A 20,838-nucleotide genomic window follows, 5' to 3' on the forward strand; every position below is an offset into this window, starting at 1 on the left:
GTTACTGTTAGATGGCAGACAGCTACATTCGGTATTGTGTTTTACCAAGCTCAGGAAGCTGAGATAAGATTGCTTTGTGTTTAGCAACTTGAGTGGTTGGAAACTCATGAAACTCAAGGGGAGCAATGGAGCAGTTCAAGTTGGGTTGTTTTCATAAGTAGGAGAGGGAAAACATTTTTGAGGGCTGCTTATTGAACATCATTAAACGCATGCATGGGTAATATTGCAGATATATTGTTCCACAAGGCTAGGATTGCATTTCTATGTACCACACTTTCCTAGGATTACACCCCACTGAACACAATGGAATTAATGTCTGTGCAAACATGCATAGGATTGCACTGTAAATGTTGCAATCCTAGGATGAACAAGTCCATTAAACATCACACTTGCAAGAGGAAACCATGAGCTTTTCACTAGCAGTCACTTGGTAATGTATCCTTTTGCCAGGTAATTGATATAGAAAGAGGAAAGCTATCCCTGACCAAAAGAAACACTTGAAAACAATACAAAGGTCAGGGGAAAACCAATACAACAAAATACTTTACTATCATATAACAGCATACAGTATATAAAAACAAAACTAAAATGTTTAGAGTACAAACAGATATATGCAATGCATGGAACATTGCTCAAATCAATCTCTACACACACTTTCTTTGGGTGTAGACGGAAGATGAGAGTTCAAATCACCAACAAGCACAGGATATAATAGGCAAATGGGATTTAAATAAAAATAGGTTGAGGGGGAGCACTGTGGCTAGAGTCTTTGTTCTGGAAACTCACACGTTTGTGTTTGCTTGCACACACTAAGCCATGATTTGGTTTAGCATTATATGCAAACTCGGTCACTGTGTGTTTATCAATGCTCAAAGAAAAGTATCTTTCTAAGAAAGTATCTCATAAGAACATGTAACCATATATTTAAAAAATAAACATACCCAAAATACTTACATTCAGCTAATTGTTTTGACAAAATGATGCTTACAGAGTTGCACCTACAGTATATATGTGAAATTGTAGCAGGGTCTTCTACCTGTGTCTAGATTTAGAGAAAATGCCTATACCAGGGGTTGTCATATTGGTCCCTACCGCCCACTAGTAGGTGTTTCGGGATTCTAGGTGGGTGGTAGGGGGTTCTACGGCACAAGCTGAATCCTCCTTCCATCAAGCACTGGTGGGCGGTAAGGAAATTTTACCATCAAGGAAGATGCATTGGGGGCAGTAGGTATAAAAAGTCGACGACCCCTGGCCTATGTAGAAGACTGTATTTCCTCTGTACATGTAAAGAAACACACAGTAGGTTAGCACATGCACCTAGTCAATGAAGAAGCAACAGGACACACACACACCCTCCCAAATTCCAAACCTTTGTGAGTGCCAAGGCAAGGCAGCACAGTGAAATAATGCCCCATAACTTATTATCACAATATCACAGAAATGTAAGAACAACTTTGTTATCTAAATAAAATCATTGAGCACAGAAAGCCAAGTTCTAGTTTGGCCTGAATGATTCAAAGTGTTACATGGCCGAAAGACAGAAATAAATAGTTCTGTATTCCTCTGCCAAGAATATTTGGGGCAACTTACTTTGATGTCTGTAAATTGTGGAGGATTCAGGGGGGAACAGAGAGATTATAAATGGCCTGGAAATCCTTTGTCATATTTCTCTCTGCCTAGAGAGAAAAAGATTGAGGGCTAACACAACAGCTTCCAGGACAATGTAATATCAAAAAATAGAAGGGGGTGAGAGGATAAAGTAAACACAACATTAAAACTGCAGCTGTAATTTAGTCTGGGCAACAGGGAAAACATCCTAACTTTAAATTACACAAAGCTTCCTGCCACTGTGCAAAACTTCTTGCTTTTTCTTTCGTAGGCTGCAATCCTATACTGTACTCACTTCCCTGGCTGTAAGCCACATTGAACTCAATGTTCAAGTGGGGGTGCCTAGCAGGAATCATAAGTCCCCAGACTTGATGCTAAACTCCCCAATTTTGGCAACAGCATCATGGGCGTACCCAGGATCAAAGCTAGGGGGCACACCAGCCACACACACCAGCCACACACACCAGCCACGCCCCCCAGCCACCCGATTGGCTAGCTGGCAATGACGTGGCCAGGATCCCCCCCCAGGAGGAACGGTCAACGTCCACGCCCCCCAGAGGAAAGGGGGCCGTTTGCAAGGCAGCATACTCCTTGCACTCCTGCCTCGCCCACTCCTTTAATGGCAGTGGTGACTAAAACGAGGCAGCAGCAGCGAAGCTGCCTCCATTGAAGGAAACCTGGACCTGGACCTGGGCTAACTTCAGCCCACACTCTTTCAAGTCACAGCGAGCACAGCACAGAAAGTGCTGCCCCACAATGCTCTGCGGCATTTGCATACATGTCCTCTCCAGCTGCCCATGAACAGCATCATAAAGAAAAAAATTAAACTGGTCACAGTTTAAACCTCTCTGCTCAGACAAGTGGCCTGATGGGGATTAAAATGGCCCCATCCTAGTCATCATAACCCTGGTCCTCAGCTGAGAGAAGGGGAACTGTGCATACCCAGTCATACCCAGACTTACTTGGGAGCAAGCACCATTGAACACCATAGGCCTTAGGTAGTAACAGGTAATACAGGTAAACAGTGTCTCTTGGTACGGTATTATGAGCAGTGCCACAACTAACCATAACTGTGCCCAGTGCAAACCATATATTGTGTGCCCCCCTCAAATTGCTATTGGTATAAATGATAAATGATCAAACAAAAAATGTAGTTTGCAGGACTGTTGTTGTTGTTGTTGTTGTTGGTAATCATATTCATGAACCACATATATGACACAAGGAAAATTGTAATTCTGATTTAACACGAACAGCAGCAATTGCCCCTTCATCATTATTTATTAGATTTATATACCGCCATTTATCTAAAAGGCTCAGGGCGGCTCACAAGATAAAAATATTGCACCCCATGTTGGGACACTTGCCACTTGGTCCTAGCTAAGCAACTCGTGTGTCACTAAGACTTGACCCTTCATATGGTTCATTTTCCTATCCAATTGTGTTTCAATCTGTTCATCAATAAATAGCCTCTTGTATCAATGGGTTATGGGCCAGATGGTTGGGGTATAAATAAAATGATGATGGTGATGATGATGATGATGATTGAGTTATGTTATGGTGGAAGATCCATTCTTAAGGAAATCAGCCCTGAGTGCTCACTGGAAGGACAGATCCTGAAACTGAGGCTCCAGTACTTTGGCACCTCATGAGAAGAGAAGACTCCCTGGAAAAGACCCTGATGTTGGGAAAGATGGAGGGCACAAGGAGAAGGGGATGACAGAGGATGAGATGGTTGGACAGTGTTCTCGAAGCTACGAACTGCGGTAGGCAGTGGAAGACAGGAGTGCCTGGTGTGCTCTGGTCCATGGGGTCACGAACAGTCGGACATGACTAAACGACATGGTGGAAGAGGGGGGAAGGGGAAAATAAGGGGTGGCCAAATCTTGTTAATAACTTATTACTTATACCCTGCCCATCTGACTGGTTTGCCCCAGCAACTCAAGACAGCTTCCAACATAATAAAAACACTGCAAAACATCAGTCACTATATTTTTAAAAAACTTTCTTAAAAACCTATAAAAACATTTTAAAATAAAGCTTCTTGTTCTGAGCCTGCAAAGCAAGTGATCCTATCTTTTATCACACAGAAACTTAACACCTTACTTCTCTGTAAGCATGCACAGTAAGTAAAAGTATACTTTTGAATAACTAAACCTCACTGGCTTCAAAAGAAAGTGAACCTTTAAAAAAGTTTATATATAAATCTAAACCGTGTTTCCTAAAGGATTCTCCTTCGACTTACAATGCACAACTGTGCACCTGTGCCCTTTCTGCCTGTCACATCGCTCTGACAAGTCGCAGGACCCCTCGCGGGGTGGGCCGCGCTCTAAGAGCGAGGTCTGCGCGCCTTCCTACCATCGGGTTAACTAGCAGTGAAAATTCCCCCCGCGCGCGCTCCGCGTCCCTAGCACTGCAGCGTCAGTGCAGCGCCAACTTCTCCTGGCAGAAAGTAAGGGCGAGGGTGGAGATGGCGCGAGAAAGAGGCAGCGGTGCACGCGCAGCCCGCCTCACGCCCCGGCCCTGGGCGCGTCGGGAGCAGGAGAGGCGCTGCTGGGGCTTGTTCTATTCCGCTCTGGCCGGAGAGAGGTCTCTGAGAGGGCACCGCGCGCGCCTGAGGGGAACCTTCCGACACTTTTGCGCTCTCTTCTGGAGCGCGGCTCCCCGAGCGGCCGCCTCCGCCCTGTCCTCGGGTAGGTTGGGAAGTTTGCAGGGCGGGGCTCGGCGAGCCGAGGAGGAAGAGAGAGCCGGGGAACCCTGTCCCGCCCGGTGCCATTCCACAGAGAGCTACGGGCGCGCCAGCAAGGTAAGCTGTCATCTCCGGGGAGGTAGGGGGAGGCCGGCAGAGAGGAGGACAAGCTCGCGCGGGGTAAACAAGCGGCGTCCTTTTGGCGCTCCCGCCCACCAAGCCCCTCTGTCCGCCTGTGAGGCGAGCTCGGTGGCCGCAGCCCTCCCTGAGGCGGCTGCCCGAGGCGGCTGGCCGGAGTCCGCCAATGAGGAAGGGGGCGAACTCGCCTCCACTTCTCGCCCCCTCAAACTAGATAGAGCAGAGGATCGAAGAAGCCTCTGGGGCACCTGCTTGCCTCTGCTTGCCGGAGCCTTTTCTGACAGGCTCTTTCGCCACGCCCTCGCCGTTCCCACATGGGAAACCCCGCAACTTTTGTGTTTCTTCCACGAGAGCCTGGGACTGTGCTTGGTGGTGCCGGGTGAGCGGAAGTTCAACAGGTGCTGCTGCCCCTCTCAAGTTCCTGCATCTGTTCAGGGCGAGGGGGGATGTCTTATGGGTCCACGTCCATCCCATAATGAATAAGTGTGGGAGCTGGAGATTTCCTTTCTTCAAAGGCTGCACACAACTCAAAGGGGTCGCTCTGGGCAAGGGACTGCCAGCTGAGCTCCACCTTTCCATCTGCAGTACTTACCGGCCTGCCTTACAGGGCTTTTAGGTTGCTGAGGTGGTAGTTTCGGGGTTTGTTTGTTTTTTAAGAAATTTTAAAATATATGAAACAAATGTGAAGCTGAATGTTTGAAAGGAACTGTATGGATGCAGTATTGTTAATGAGACCTTTAGATGACCTTTAGTGACTTTGTCACTCTCTTAACTCTTGTCCTGCTGTTCCATTAGAAGGACTTAAGGATCTCTGTCATCTGCATTCTCTCCTTATTGGGTGTGATCCTGATTTTACAAAGAGTTATTTGGGAGAATGCATTGCATTGTTCCTAGTGGCTGGTGCAGAGTCTGTGTTTCCATATCTTAAATGTGTGTCTTTAAAAGTTCGCACATATTTATAGCTGCATGGGATGAAACCCTTTAAAAAAGAGAGAGAGAGAGATTGTGGTGATGGTTGACACCTGAAGTCTTTGAGTTTGTGGATTTAGGTCTGACTCCAAAGTCTAAAGACATCAGTGGAAATATAGCAAGTGTCTTCAGATAGCTTCAAATTATTCATTTCACTTCTGTATATTCTGAGTATGTGTATAACACCTATCAAGATATCACAGGAGAATGGAATGACTAGGCTGTTGCAGAAAACCCTTAAAAATAAAGTTTGCTTTTTAAGGGTTTTGACATGCATTAAAAGAAGTCTTCAAAGTTAAGGAAAAGTCAGGGACTTAAGTGATTCTTGTGAGAATGTCACCTAGACACTATTTTCCAGAGCAAAACTTAAACGCTAGTCTCAAAGCAAAAAGCAGGCATAAGTGACAAGGACAAAGTCTTCCTGGGATATTGTCAAGATTACTTACTTGGCATATATAGGAACTAAGAAAATCAAGCTTTTTGGATAATTCACATCATTTTCAGCATCTGCTGTTCAAATATTTATATACTTCAAAAATTCACTAGCTACATTTTGAAAATAAGCTTCTGTATGGAAATTACTTGAATATAAGTTAGTTCCATATAACTGGTTGACACAAAACTCTTTAATGTTGCTAATATTGTGACTAAAACAAAATAGAACAGGGTTGTTGTTTTTCTGTACAGTATGTCCATCTAAAAGGTCAAAATGGCTTTCCATTTTGCTTTATGCAGACCTATTTGATTAAAATCTGTTGATCAGTCAACTAATATTTTGTAAAAAAATAATGGCTTTTGGCTTCTTATTCGACTGAAAAATTACCCTGCTGGATGCAAATGGCTACCAAATAATGGACTTGAAGTATTCTTTGGGACATTCCATAACTTTATAACTTTTATTCGAAATGGAGATAACAGACAAAGACCACTTTAATCAGTTATGGAAAGAATTGCTTGAATAATGGGACAATTATGTGATTATGATCCACATACAACTGAACTTGCAATCATTTTCTATCATGTATATTGAGAATTAGGAATATAGAAAGCTTCCTTATAGTGAGGGAAACCCTCATTCAATCTAGTTTAGTATTGGCTACACTGACTGGAAAGCCACTTCCGCGCCTGCGACGGAGGTGGGGTTGTGGGCTGCCCGACTGTACCATCGCGTAGGGGCTGCAAGCTCAGCCCCTACGCAATGGTAGGTTCCCGCCTGCGTCACCCCCCGACCAGCCAATGAGGTCGGTCGGGGCGGGGCCACCAACTTTAAGCACTCTGCAGGCGGGAAAAGCTCCCTCTTTTGTCCCTCTTCGCCGGAGCGAACAATTCACCCGCCCGCCCACCCCTTAAAAAGAGGTAAGGGGACGCTGCTGTGGACGTCAGTTGGTCGCCCTGGTTGGCCAGGGGGCTGGGTAGGATTTTTCCCATACTGGGCTAGCCATGATGGGTTTTTCGCCTACCTCGTAGCATGTCGTCACAACTTAGGTTAGGCGGTTAGGCGTTGGAAATTTGCATAACAATTAGATGGAGGAGGGGCAGGCTACGTCATCAGCTGCCCAAATTTGGAGAAGTAATTCCGTTAAAGGATTCCGGGGGCGAGGCTTGGTCCTGAGCCTGGAGTTGCCTGGGCCGTAAGGCACGCCCCTTCGGTGGCCACAGGAGGAGCTCTAGTAGATCTACGTCGCGGGGCTCCTTTCTGGTGGTTAACTTCTCACAGACTTCAACACACGGGTTGGAGTCGGATATAGTCTGTTAGGTTCCAACGCCTAAGCCAATTCCGCTCAACATGCATAATTAATAAAGTTGTGGCCTTAACCACCCAATTAAATCTTAATCACTGTGTCATGAGTCTTTATTACATGGGAAGGAGGGCTATTGCCACACAAGAAGCTCTCCAGGTTTTCTGACAGGAGTCCTTCCTAGCCTTACTGGGAAGTGCTAGGGATTGAACCTGGGACCTTCTGCATGCAGATCAGGTGCTGGGTCATTGCAGACCCAAATGTATAGTGTCATTCTGCTAGTTAAAGTTTGCTCCAGTTTATGATTTCTTGTTTCTTAAACAAAAAAAGTTTTAACAGAAAAAGAATGTGTCAGACAGGCTTGCTTAGAAGTACATCCTGCTTTGTTCAATTGGATTTACTGTAGTTTTTAGTATGTGCTTCTGCAGCTTCTGACTTCACTGGATTACTAGCTAATGGTCTATTTCGCATTTTGTTTTGTTTTGTTTTTAGTACTGTTACAATTCTGACCAGTGCTGACACCTTCTCTGGTTTCCTCTTGTAAGAAAGAAGTGAAACGTTCTCTGAATGTGTTTGCTGTAGTTGTCAGTGTGAACATTTCTGTATCTCTGCCATCTTCCTGTCCAGTGTTCTGTGCCCCCTCAGCAGAGAGAACAAGTATAGGTGTCATACATTCTGACGACCCCTCCTGTTTAATATAAACCACATTTTGACACTACTGTAGCTTTAAGCAAATGCTTTTTTATGTAGAAAACTACAGCAGTAGAGGTAGAACAGAACTGTTTAACTTTACTAATTAACTTTACTAATATTAATAGTAGGAAACAGAAGTGTTGGTGCTTAATTCTGTCTAGGAGATACATCCTGCAAAATTAGAAACTCTTGTTCCTATTTGCAGGTGTGACTGAAATGTTCATTTTCTGAGTCACCCTCTCTAGTGGTTAATAAAACACTTTTCAAGACTAGGAAGGATCTTCAAGGTGCAGTCTAGGGCTGAACTCTGATGAGCTTCAGCTCAGGTTGTTGCATATTTTGAATAGTTAGCAGGGGACTAGCAGAATTAAGGTTTCAGTCGTATAATCAGAATCTAGAGAAGATAACAGTTAATTATCAGACACTCCTCCTCCAATTTTTCAAATAAACATTCCCTAAATCAGGCATCCCCAAACTTCAGCCCTCCAGATGTTTTGGACTACAATTCCCATCATCCCTGACCACTGGACCTCTTAGCTAGAGATCATGAGAGTTGTAGGCCAAAACATCTGGAGGGCCGCAGTTTGGGGATGCCTACCCTAAATAAACTGACAGTAAAAGTGAAAAAGAAGCTTAACATAACATAAGTGCTGAATTAGAGTAATTCTTTAAAATAAAAAAAAACCTGGAAAGGAATGACAGGTTGTTGTTTTGCATAAGAGGGATATTCCAGGACCAATAAAAGGTTACTATCCTGGAATAGGCAAACAAATGATAGACAATTTCTCTGAGTTCAGCCTCCTGTAGTGAACAATTTGTTCTTTAAAATACAACTCTAAAAGGTCTCTAACCCAGTTTTCAGCTGTAGGTACAGAACAATACTATAAAATAAAAAACTTTGATACGCCATAGATTGCCAACATCTCTTGTAACAGGTATGGGGATTTTCCAGATCATAGTGATATACGGCAGTTTAAGCTGATTGTATGTGGATTCTAGCTTTAATGACAAGGCTAAATGACACTGGCATCATTCGAAAGGCTTCAATAACACAACTGATATTGTTTGTTCTGAAGCAACTCTGGAGCAATCACCTCTCCACCATATTTTAAAATACCTATAGCAAAATGTTTTGGAGACAAGTACAAAATACCACCTTGCTCTACCTTTTTGTTTTTGCTGAGTAGGCCTAAGAGCTAGCCTATATTGTATGTGGGAGAGAGCAGCGACTTGACACCCAGTGTGAATAACCCCCATTGAATTCAGTAGGGCTTGCTTCCGAGTAGAGAAGGTTAGGATGAAGTTTCATGGGGCAGTTCAAATGCCTATACTTTGCTGGCGGGGCTTTACAGAGTGGCAGGGCTACAGCCCTGCGGCTCACATTGGCAGAAGATGGGGGGCAAGACAGTTGGGCATGAAGTGGACCTGATCACCTTTTTTTTTTTGGCCCACTAATGCCAAATGAAGAGCAAGGTGGCAGTGATTGGACATGTACCAATACATTTCTAATTTCTGATGAACTATAATGAGCCAGAAATTTGCGCTCGTCATTATGCACAAATGATGCTGTAAAGTCTATCATATATTGCATTGCAATAAAGTTGTGTGTCAAAATGGTATGAGGGTTCTTTGAAGCAACTGCTATGATGTGCTTGTCAGTGACATCTCATAGATCAGGCTTCCTCAACCTCAGCCTTCCAGATGTTTTGAGACTACAATTCCCATCATCCCTGACCATTGGTCCTGCTAGCTAGGGATCATGGGAGTTGTAGGTCAAAAACATCAGGAGGGCCGAGGTTGAGGAAGCCTGTCATAGATCGTTTGCCTTCAGTGAGAGCTAAGAAGATGCCTTCTGCTGAACACTTTCCATGTAGGTGTTTTATAGGGAAACCCTACCCCAATACTGGTTATAAAACTGGTTATAAAACAATTCACTTTCTATGGATTTCTTAAGGTTTATACTGGTCTTTTTACTTGGTGTAGCTGTTTTACACTAGTTTAAACGGAGTTACTTATAGGGCCAAATCTGGCTTCTTAACCTGTTGGAAGTTATTGCTTCCATATTGTTTGTCTCAACATACAACCAGGTACAATTTCCACCCCTCTTTCTTCCACAATTACCTGCAAGAGCTCTATTGCTGGGATTAGGAACTTCAGGTACGGGAGTCACAGGGGGCTCTCCAGGCCTCTTTATCTAGCACTTGAGAGTCTGCCAGACCATGCCCCATCTCCCCAGGCTGCATCCGTCACCAGACCTGCTTTGCAGCCTCCTTAAGTATTTTTACTTGGTTGGAATGCATCCTGGAACTCTGTTAATGCTTTGTGCTTGCCTAGATGAAAGATAGAGAGGAGCATGTGTATTGACTAGCATATTGTATAAATGTAAAATGCCCATATGTTGCTGTGCCCATTTTTGTCTCTTGGTTTGGAATGTTCTGGGTATACTTGGGCATGCTGCTACTCTTCGTTCAGTATTTTCTGTATACTGATTGAGTTGCTTTCAATCATTGTTGCTGCAGGCATGAGATGAAGTTGCCAGGTTGGTTGCTGGCCAGCTCCTTCTGAGCAGAGTAAAGATTTTCAGTGTCAAATATAAAGGAATAGGAATAAATAAGATGAAGTAATTTTTTTAGGATGCTGGTGTTCTCAGCCCGAAATGTTTCCAAAATCAGGAACCTTCCAATACAGTGGTACCTCAGTTTATGAACTTAATCCATTCTGGAAGTCCGTTCTTAAACTAAAACCATTCTTAAACTGAGGCGGGCTTTCCCTAATGAGGCCTCCTGCCGCCGGTGCCCTTCCACCGTTCGGATTCCGTTCTTAAACCGAGGTAAAGTTCTCAAACCAGGACTCTATTTCCAGTTTTGCGGAGTTTGTAAACCGAATCGTTCTTAAACCTGACTGTTCTTAAAGCGAAGTAGCACTGTACTCTAGATTTTTATTTTTTTAAAAAAAGGGGGTCTTCATTGCTTTCTGATTCTTGTGCTTTTCATAAAAAGCCCATGTTTCTCTGCAGATTATCTCTCTGAAAATGGAACGGTAACATCTTGCTGATATCTTTCAACTTCATAGAGACATGCTTCACTGCAGAGCTCTTGCATTCAAGTAGGGTTGCATAAACTGAATTTATCACATGAGGTGGATCCCCAGGTGATAGAATTGAGGTCTGTAGAACTTTTGGGACTTGTGTGTGAAAGAGACTATTCCTTAGCAATATGCTAATGGCACAAACTTAAGAACTCTTACAGAGAATTCTAATGGAAAAAGTTACCTCCTGCTGTGTCTGACACAGAAGGCAATGATCTATCTTCGTGTCATAGTCACGGTTTTAATGAAGCTTATGAGCACAGGCTGTAGATCACAAATCATTGTATTAACTGCACTAATTAATCAGGCTGGCATTTTTCAAATCTTATGCAGAAGAATAACTGTGCAAATAGTGTGAGCCTGAAGTGTGTGGGTCTTAATTAAAACTCTGCCTAAACACAATAAAATCGTGTCACTGCCAAAATTCTTAAAGTAGAATTTGAGGCTACAACCACAGGTGAGCCCCAGCAACCAGCATGCAACCAGAGGGTTTTTTTTTAAAAAAAACAACTAATGCTCCCCGCCCCGGTGCCATTTCTCCTTTCTCTTTTCTTTTGCTGCTTTTTGTGCCAAACTACTTCCTGGAACCTCCTACCTTTAAATATAAACCCAAAACCTTCAGTTAGCAAGAATGTCAACTGGGGGAGCCATCAGATCATGCCATATTGATTGTGAAAGATTTCCGTGCATTTCAGATGACACTGTTGTCCTATAAAGCCCTAAATGACTTGGGGTCCAGGTATTTGAAGGAATGCCTCTCCCTATATCAGTCCGCTCAGGTTCCTAGTTTTGGGAGATCAGGGGCTTTTCATTGTTCTACACCAGAGGAAATTCATTAGGTGCTGACACAACATGGGGTCCTCTCAGTGGTAGTGTCCCAGTTATAGAATGCCATTCCTATGAAAGTGTAACTGGCATTGACCTCGTTGACATTTTGGGACCAGGTTCAAGCATGCCTGTTCGCCTAGGTATTTATGGGATGTTGGCTCACTGCTGCAATAGGTATGGCAGAATTTTTATTGTGCATTTGATTTAGATCAGGGGTGGGGAATCTATTTCAGCCCAAGGATTGCATTCCCTCCTGGGCACCCTGCTGGAGCCCACATACCAGTGTTGGGAAGGGTCAAAGACAAAAATGGGGGGAAGTAATAAATGTCAATCCTGCAGTAGTCTAGCTCCAACACACACTTATCCTCCCTTCCATCCTCTGTCTATAATAATAATAATAATAATAATTTATTATTTATACCCCGCCCATCTGGCCGGGTTCCCCCAGCCACTCTGGGCAGCTTCCAACAAAACACTAAAATACAGAAATCCATCAAACATTAAAAGCTTCCCTAAACAGGGCTGCCTTGAGATGCCTTCTAAAGGTCTGGTAATTGTTGTCCTCTTTGACCTCTAGTGGGAGGGCATTCCACAGGGTGGGTGCCACTACCGAGAAGGCCCTCTGCCTGGTTCCCTGTAACTTGGCTTCTCGTAGCGAGGGAACCGCCAGAAGGCCCTCGGCACTGGACCTCAGTGTCCGGGCAGAACGATGGGGGTGGAGACGCTCCTTCAGGTATACTGGACCGAGGCCGTTTAGGGCTTTAAAGATCAACACCAACACTTTGAATTGTGCTCAGAAACGTACTGGGAGCCAATGTAGGTCTTTCAGGACCGGTGTTATGTGGTCTCGGCGGCCGCTCCCAGTCACCAGTCTAGCTGCCGCATTCTGGGTTAGTTGTAGTTTCCGGGTCACCTTCAGAGGTAGCCCCACGTAGAGCGCATTGCAGTAGTCCAAGCGAGAGATAACTAGAGCATGCACCACTCTGGAGAGACAGTCAGTGGGCAGGTAGGGACTCAGCCTGCGTACCAGATGGAGCTGATAAATAGCTGCCCTGGACACAGAATTGACCTGTGCCTCCATGGACAGCTGTGAGTCTAAAATGACTCCCAGGCTGCGCACCTGGTCTTTCAGGGGCACAGTTACCCCATTCAGGACCAGGGAGTCCTCCACACCCGCCCGCCTCCTGTCCCCCACAAACAGTACTTCTGTCTTGTCAGGATTCAATCTCAATCTGTTAGCCGCCATCCATCCTCCAACCGCCTCCAGACACTCACACAGGACCTTCACAGGCAAGCAGCATTATCAGCGTTCAAGGACACATTGCAGGCTGGCAAAAACATTCAGGGATGTTGTGAATCAGGACCAGTGAAGGGCCATATCTGGCCTAGGCCTAAGGTTCCCTGCCCTTGATTATGGCTTTCTCTTATTTAGTTTGGATTGTTTTAATTGTTGTTTTAAATTTTGTTGTAACTCTCTGGGATCAATTGATGAACGGCTGATTAAAAAGGTAGTTAATCAAAATATGTGTATGAACAGCAACAAAATGAAGGATAGAACCCGCTGACAACAGCCTTCGTTCAGAAATCTATAGGGCAGAGAGGACAACAATTATCAATACAGCTCTTAGTTTCACAACCCCCTAGATGGAGTACAGCTGTTCATCTGGTGATGCTGTTATTTTTTACTTCTAAGGTAATTGAGCCAGCCTAAAAAAACCCACAAAAAACGATTTTACATTGCACCTAAAATATTTTCAACCACTGACGAAAACAATTTTTGCCCCAACCTAGCTTTCTCACCATTCATCACCAGCAAGTGCATGCTTGCTGTAGCAAGTAATTGACCTGACCTGACCTGACCTGGTAACTTGAATGCATTTGAGCTCATTTAGTTGCTCATAAACCCATAGGAAAAATAGATATTTAGTCAGCCTGATTGAGACAGGCCTCTGGTTTGAGCAGGCTACATGTCAAAGCCATACATTAATTGTTGCCAAAATTCCAATACAATAAAACCAAAACTGAGCCCGATGACCACTTTTCCCCTTGTGGAAATAGCAGCTCAGGGGTAGAGGGACTTTCATCAAGGTGAGCATAATGCTGTGATCCTAATTCTGTTTTGATTCTGCCCCAGTTCTTATCAGCTCCTCCCTGCAGCTTTTGTTTAAAGTTTTAAAAGAATCATGCAACATCATGCCCTTTTAACAAAACATGTAGTTTGGCCCTGATAGAGGAGGATGGGCAGCAGTTGTCCAATCAGCAACTACGACCTGTGGTACAATGAACCACATTGCTTCCATGCCTCTGTCACTGTGCTAGTAAGTGCTAGTGCCTGTGCAGTACTGAGCCATCATCTACAAGAGTGGGAAGCCTGTGGCACTCCAGATGTTGCTCTCAGCTTGCATTAGCCCCAACTAGCATGGCCAATCATCATGGATGATGGAATCTGTAGTTTTAACTTCTGGAGGGCCACAGCTTTTCCACCCCTGGTGGAAAGCAAACCTTTCACCACACTGGCACAGGGTTGGGTACCTTCCAAAAACTTAGCTCAGTATCTGCTTGGCATTTTAAAAATTTCTCATTATTATTTACTTAAAGACAACTTGGCATTCTGATAATCATCCTGTACTGACATTTAAGTTGTTTTGTTCCCTGTGTAGCATTTGGTTGAAATTATCATGTAGTCCTTAACTTTTCTGTATTCTTTTATCAATGCATAATCACTTTATTTTCAGACTTCTGGCCTACTTTTTTTTAAAGGTTCCTATGATAGCTATTGCTTACCTTATACGTTTCTCTTAATAAGAGCCAAAAAGCTGGCTCTGAAACTTATGGAGAATCCAGTATTTGGGGGCCAATTTCACTTGTCTGTATACCATATGGTGCTCAATCTTATATAACTTGTTTATAGGCCTGTTCTTCTGCAGAGATCTAGGTCTAGAAATAGAAACTTCACCACCAGAATGGCAAACAAAACATCAAATATTTCTCAAATGATTGTTCCCAACTGTCTTATTTTACCTTATTATTCTTTTTTCTTTAGTTCACTCGAAACACTGCTTATTGAATATTCTTTCTAAGGGCATCATTGTACTGAATTTCAGGATAGGCTTGGATTTTTTGCTCTGCAATTTAATACTCCCTCTATACTATACTCGATTGAATTACAATGTGCTAGATTTTAAAAGCAATTTAAGAAGCTTTACTTTCTCTTGCATTCTACAAAAGGTTCTGTATTGCATTTTAGTCAACTCTAACATCCTGCTGTTTTTGAGTGGCAGGTGAAGGGCATTTAAATTAATGATTTCCTTCTCCTGAGGCTCTGTGTTGCAAGTAAGATTATTCTTCAGAAAGCTTTGGGCTTGAGCCTGTTCCACTTGAAGCCACTGGTGAGAATATGGCTCTTAATAGGGTTGTTTCCTATGTAGTTTGAATCGATGACTGCAAAGTGGTCCTATAAAAAAAAACACCTTGGTGTATGTTCCTTGCATAGCCAGGCTTGTGCTTTTAATAGGAACTGCCACTGAGCCAGCTTTTGGCCTATAGGAATATTGTTGAAGGTACGGCATTGCATTGGCTTCCCATATTATTGCATTTATACTGCCTCCTGCTTCCAGAGAGCTGTTTGACTTGACAATAGCAGTGTAAGAGGTTCAGAACTTTTTTATTTGATTTTTTGTGTGTTCTCCTCTCAAGTTAGAGGTGTTTCCTTCTAAATTTTACCCAAGCACATGTGAACAAGTGTTCTGCTAGGAAACGGTAGTACAGTTGTGCTGATTTGTTTCCCAAGGGTGTAATTTGGTTTAGTTTCTCACAATCTTGGGTGCCTTTACCTCTGGCAGTAAGAGAAAGTTTGAGAAAACATGACTACCGTCCTTGTTTGTGCAATCCTTAGGTGAGCCTTTTTTATTGGCATTAGATTTTAAGAATCTCCACAACTCCCAGTTTAAATCCAAAGCTGAATTGCTGAGGAAGTGGGGAAAATAGTCCCAGAAGAAAACACAAGCTTGTCGGTCCCTTTCACTTGGAGAAATAAAAGGGAAGGGTATATATAGTATGCTGTGAGAGTGCATAAGAAGAGTGCACTAGAGAAATGAATTTTTCTTATTGTGTCTTTTTCAGATTGGCATTTCCAGAAAAACAGAAGAAAAAAAGATAATGAACTGAAAGCATCTGAAAAGTATACTGTGCAGTCCTCTGAAGCGAGTAGAAATGTAGTCCTCCGATAGGGCCATGAACCTAAAACTAGTCTATGTATCTGTACTGATGTTTGGAGTTGTGGGTTTACTCCTCTTCATGTACCTGCAAGATTGGATTGAAGAACAACATACAGGTAAAATAACTAATAAGCTAGTTAAATCTATATCAACTGTTCAGTGGATAAATAAACAATGACATGGGCTTGTGATATGCACACACACTGTTTGAGAAGTGGCTAGTGTAATCACACAGATGTGGGTTGAACCATTCACAAGATAAAGCTGAGTAAGGGGGGGGAGAGAAATACCCATATATGACTGTCTCTGAAAGTTAACAGCTGATACATCAAAGAATTCCAAAGCAGCCATGTTTACCCATCTGAAATGAATGGCTCCTGATTAAGTAGAATTCAAGGGATTACATGGTATTTAACTTTGCGGTCAGAGTAGACCACCCACCATGCATAATGTTTCTCTTTTCCATAATTAGTTTGAAGTAAAAGAAAAAAGAGAAAAAAGAAAAATTATGGAGGAAGTTGGAAAATGTAGTTGGGTAAGAGCTTATTTGAGAGAAATCCCAGCAAAAGTTAGACAAGTGAATGATTTGCTTTTATTAGTTCAAAATGTTTAATACTGTAGGAATATTTAGACCACTGCTTGATTACTTTATAGGTGGCAAAATAATAATAATGTAAGTACAGAGTTTGGAAGTCATATTGTATACAGTACTTTTAGGAAATAAGAACCAGCATTTATTTATATCTTACAAACATTATAAGCCATTCTTTAGTCTAAAGATATCAAGAGTCAATTAACAATCAAAAGCACAAATAAAAAAATAATTTAAAAACAGCTGCAGCCAGGCACATCCAGCAAGAATATATGATCTAAAAATTTAAATAATCATCATCATGGTATATTTATTTATATACCGCCTTTTCCCTGACAGGGACTCAAGGTGGTTTACAGATACAATTAAAAACAGCTTAAAACATTTTTTATCATTAAAAACCCCCATTAAATATTAATATAATTTAAAGCTACAATATATATATATTAAACATAGACATAATTGCAATAAAAACAGCACAGTTCATTAAAAATAGTCAGTTCCCAAAAGTCTGTTGGAATAAGGAATTCCTAACTTCCTAATTAAATAATTTGTTAGTCCCTTTTTAAATAGGATCTATAAGTTGCACCTGGCCTGCAAAGAAGCCCACTAGTAGAGAAACACTTTCTGCCATGGCTTTTAAATGAATGAAATTGGTTGTGTTCCTTTGTATATCCACAAGGGGCTGGCCCACGCCAAAGGTCCAACCCCCTTTGGGGCAGCATTTTGGTGGTAGCCTCCTCCCCACCCCCGGACAGGCAGGAGTGTGTGCAGGAGGAGGAGTAGGGAGTGAGCAAGCCTTCAAATCTCACTAAACCATAATTGGCCTATGTTTGGAAGGCAGGCTTCCATGTTGTTCTCTTTCCATCTTCATTGTATATCTGTACTAATATCCTAATTTGTACAATGAGCAACCAGTCAGTATTTCTATCCAATATTTTACTAGGTTTAATGACTCAATGGGCTATTGTGGCGTTATGAATAAAAACAAAAAAGTAATTTCAATACAGAGAGGCAATTCAAGAAACTATAGAGTGGTACCTCGCAAGACGAATGCCTCACGCAACGAAAAACTCACTAGATGAAAGCGTCTTGCAATGTTTTTTGTGACTTGCAAGACTAAATTTTCTATGGCCACGCTTTGCAAGAGGAAGTTTTTCAGCGGTTTTTTTTTTTTTGCCGTGGCAACCCACGCTTTACAAGACGAAATTATCACTAGACGAAGAGACTCGCAGGACGAATTAATTTCGTCTTGTGAGGCACCACTGTATTTTGAAAAGGAGGAGACTGACTGATTCCTGTGCACATGTAAGGCCCGCTATTGTGAATGAAGCCTGAAAATGATGATGAGGATCACAGCTCTTTTTCTCCTCAACCAGCCAAAACTCCATATTTGCCTTTCCACTGGAATAGCAATTATTTCAGACACCGCAAATGAAGATAAATGTAAGGACACAGATGAGGACTTTAGACAACTTCTTTCTGTAAGGTGCATTGTACCTACATAGTAAGGAGGAAATTATCATGGAATGGTTCGAGGTCGTGTTTACAGTTCTGAAGTCTCCAATAGGAGATATGCAGCCAATTCGGTGCCATAGAGGACATGTAAACAGGTTTTTTTCTGTATTGTGATGATTTCCCCCAATAAGCTACTGAGTTTTTTGTGCCCGCTGTAAGTTATGTTTTACTCCTGATTAAAATGGCATGTGGGCTATGCTAGGAAAATGAACTCTTGCTGGGAGTAACACAACTTCAAATTAGTCTTCTCAAAGGGCATACATGTTCAGCAAAATGTTGAACAGCTGTTGTCACTGGAGAGAGAGAGAGAGAGAGAGAGAGAGAGAGACTTGTCAACTCATCACCTTCCTGAAGTGCTCTAGGGGTCTTCTGTTACGGGACAGCTTAGCTCTGAGAAAACTTGAAATACACACCGTTCAAAACCGTATCCCTCTCTTGCTTTGCATTCAAATTCAATGCTTGTACTTTCACAGTGCAGCATTATTAGTAAAGGAAATCAAAGCACTGATACCTAGTTTAAGGTGATCTTCTGTTTAGAGCCTCAGAAATGTGCCAGATCTCAAAGTTTTATTGAATAGGACAGTCAAGAATACTGTTCTGTGTTTCATTTTGTAATCCTTAATGAGACTAAAAATGTATCCACAACAAAAGAAATCCATTAACAACTTCTTTCTAATCATAGCAGCTGTGACAATGAACTCAAACTCTACATCTGCACAAGTGTTCCATTCTTACTCATACTCTTGATGAAACAAATCCCTATTTTACTGGTGGGGAGCTGAGAGGAGTTTTCCTTTGTGTTGGGTGACGGTTCCAGCACTCCATCTCCCCTGATAGAAACACTTTCATGAAACTACAAGACAGTGATTATATTGCTGACTTCAAGAAAAAACGTGTTTTCAACAAACAGAAAATACTAAGAGAATTGCAGAGGTTTTATGGTGTTGTTGAGGTCAGTTAAGCAGCACACTTATGCAAAAAGAGGATGGACAGGTTTAACATGGGCCTCAAAGATTGTGCTTTCTTTCTTCTAATGGAAGTTAGAAATGAGATGAACAGATACAGTTTCCAATGAACATGTTAAATCAAAAGATGGGGCCAATCAGCTTCATGCAATGAGACAAAATGTCATATTAACTGCTTTGGCAACAAATGTATACAAATTGCAGTGGTGAATGAGATACAAAAAAAGAGTTCTGCTAACTTTCTGACTAATTAAAAGTGCATTTAACTTATTTGCAGTTGTGGTAGTCTTGCCTCTTACCCCAAGCTTGCCTCTTACCCCAAAAAGGGCTAAAAATGGCAGTGAGATGTGAATAACTTCAAATGACTTTTTAAAAAAACAAAAAACCTTGTGCTCATTATTGTTCCATCATTCAGAACATAAGAATGGAGGTTACAAATATAAGTAGCATGTTCTTTTCCCAGCTTTTATAATTCAAGAAACCAGTCTCCTCATTACCTTTTCAATGGGATATAAATTCCATTTATTGTACACAAAAACCTTCTTAATCCACTCTAATAGGCTGAAAATCCATTGCAATGAATGAGTTATGTGATTATTTGCTTTCTAAATCAAGGGGAAAATGGCACAACATTTCATTATTTGTCAAATGTACTTTGTTTTTAATTATTTACTGTAATACTTGACAGGATGAGAGTCAACATGTAGCACTATGATTTGTAAGGGTTATGAAAGAATTATAATAACAGGTACTCTGTACTCCACCCTGCTATTAAATTATCAGCTTTCAAGTGATTTCATGGTGAATGATGAATTAAGGGATTCTTATGCATCTGTGTTAAATGAAATGCTGAATTTAAAAGTCTTCTTACATGTGCAGGGTAATTCTTCGGTACAAGTTGATTGTATATGGGACGGTCAAAGACAGAAGCAGCTTGGAGCTCTGTTGTCCAGTTCAGCTTACTTGCCATAAAAAGGAACAGCTGGGCAATGCTCAAGTTGTGCCATTACATAGGCAATGTAAGAAGTATCCAGTGTTCTTCACTAAGAGAAGGGTTCATCTTTCCATGTGATACTTCTCCATTTGCCAATAACTCATTTGTGGAGTGGTGTGGACCTGGGAGACCTGAAGTTCGGTTACTGGTTCAAGAGGGTCTGTTCTAATAATAAGAACATTACAAGTGACCTGCTGGATCAGACCAAAGTTCCATCTAGCCCAGCATCCTGTTCTCACATTGGGCAACCAGATACTTATGGAAAGCCTGCGAGCAGGACATGAGCTGAACAGCACACTCCCTACTTTTGTTCCCAGGCAATTGATATTCAGAGACATTCTGCCTCTGATACTGATGATTGTGCACTACTGTGATGTCGTCATTGAGAGCCTTATCCTCCATGCATTTGTCTAACCTTATTTTAAATCCATTAAAGTGGTCATTAGAGGATTTGGAGCAAGGTGACATTCAGCTCCATTTCTCTGTAACATCATAACCAGGTGCAGTTATGCAGTGCTTGGACTAGTGCTTGGACATACTAGTGATTTGGATGAGGGCCTATAAGCTGAAGCTGATTCTTGAAAAGATAAAGGCCGGGGCTAGGAATTAGGTAGGCTGCCTGTTTTAGGTGGGGCTGCATTATCTCTGAACGAGTAGGTGCTACACAGTCTGGTGGTGATCCTGGATCTGTCTCTTGTGCTGGTGGCACAAAGTGGCAAGGAACATCTTTTCCAAACTGTGGCTGATGCAGGGATAGCCTGACTACGGTGACCCGTGTGTAGATAACCTCAAGATTGGATCACT

The 20,838-nt window shown here is 42.3% G+C and overlaps 1 protein-coding gene across 3 annotated transcripts in view; it reads left to right on the plus strand.

Annotated features, from left to right (window-relative positions):
• Positions 1-20,838, plus strand: part of CHST9 (carbohydrate sulfotransferase 9) — an 82,662-nt gene that overhangs the window by 22,964 nt on the left and 38,860 nt on the right. The window contains exons 1-2 of one of the 3 annotated variants that reach the window (XM_035125059.2): positions 3,921-4,411; positions 15,871-16,081. In XM_035125059.2, coding sequence (XP_034980950.2) covers positions 15,982-16,081 — 100 coding nt within the window. In that variant the 5' untranslated portion in view covers positions 3,921-4,411; positions 15,871-15,981. Of the gene's footprint in view, positions 1-3,920; positions 4,412-15,259; positions 15,309-15,870; positions 16,082-20,838 lie in introns of those variants that run through there. The other 2 variants (XM_060277865.1, XM_035125060.2) reach the window with 2 other exon arrangements.

The sequence above is a fragment of the Zootoca vivipara genome, chromosome 8, assembly GCF_963506605.1.
Source record: "Zootoca vivipara chromosome 8, rZooViv1.1, whole genome shotgun sequence".
Lineage (NCBI taxonomy): Eukaryota > Metazoa > Chordata > Lepidosauria > Squamata > Lacertidae > Zootoca > Zootoca vivipara.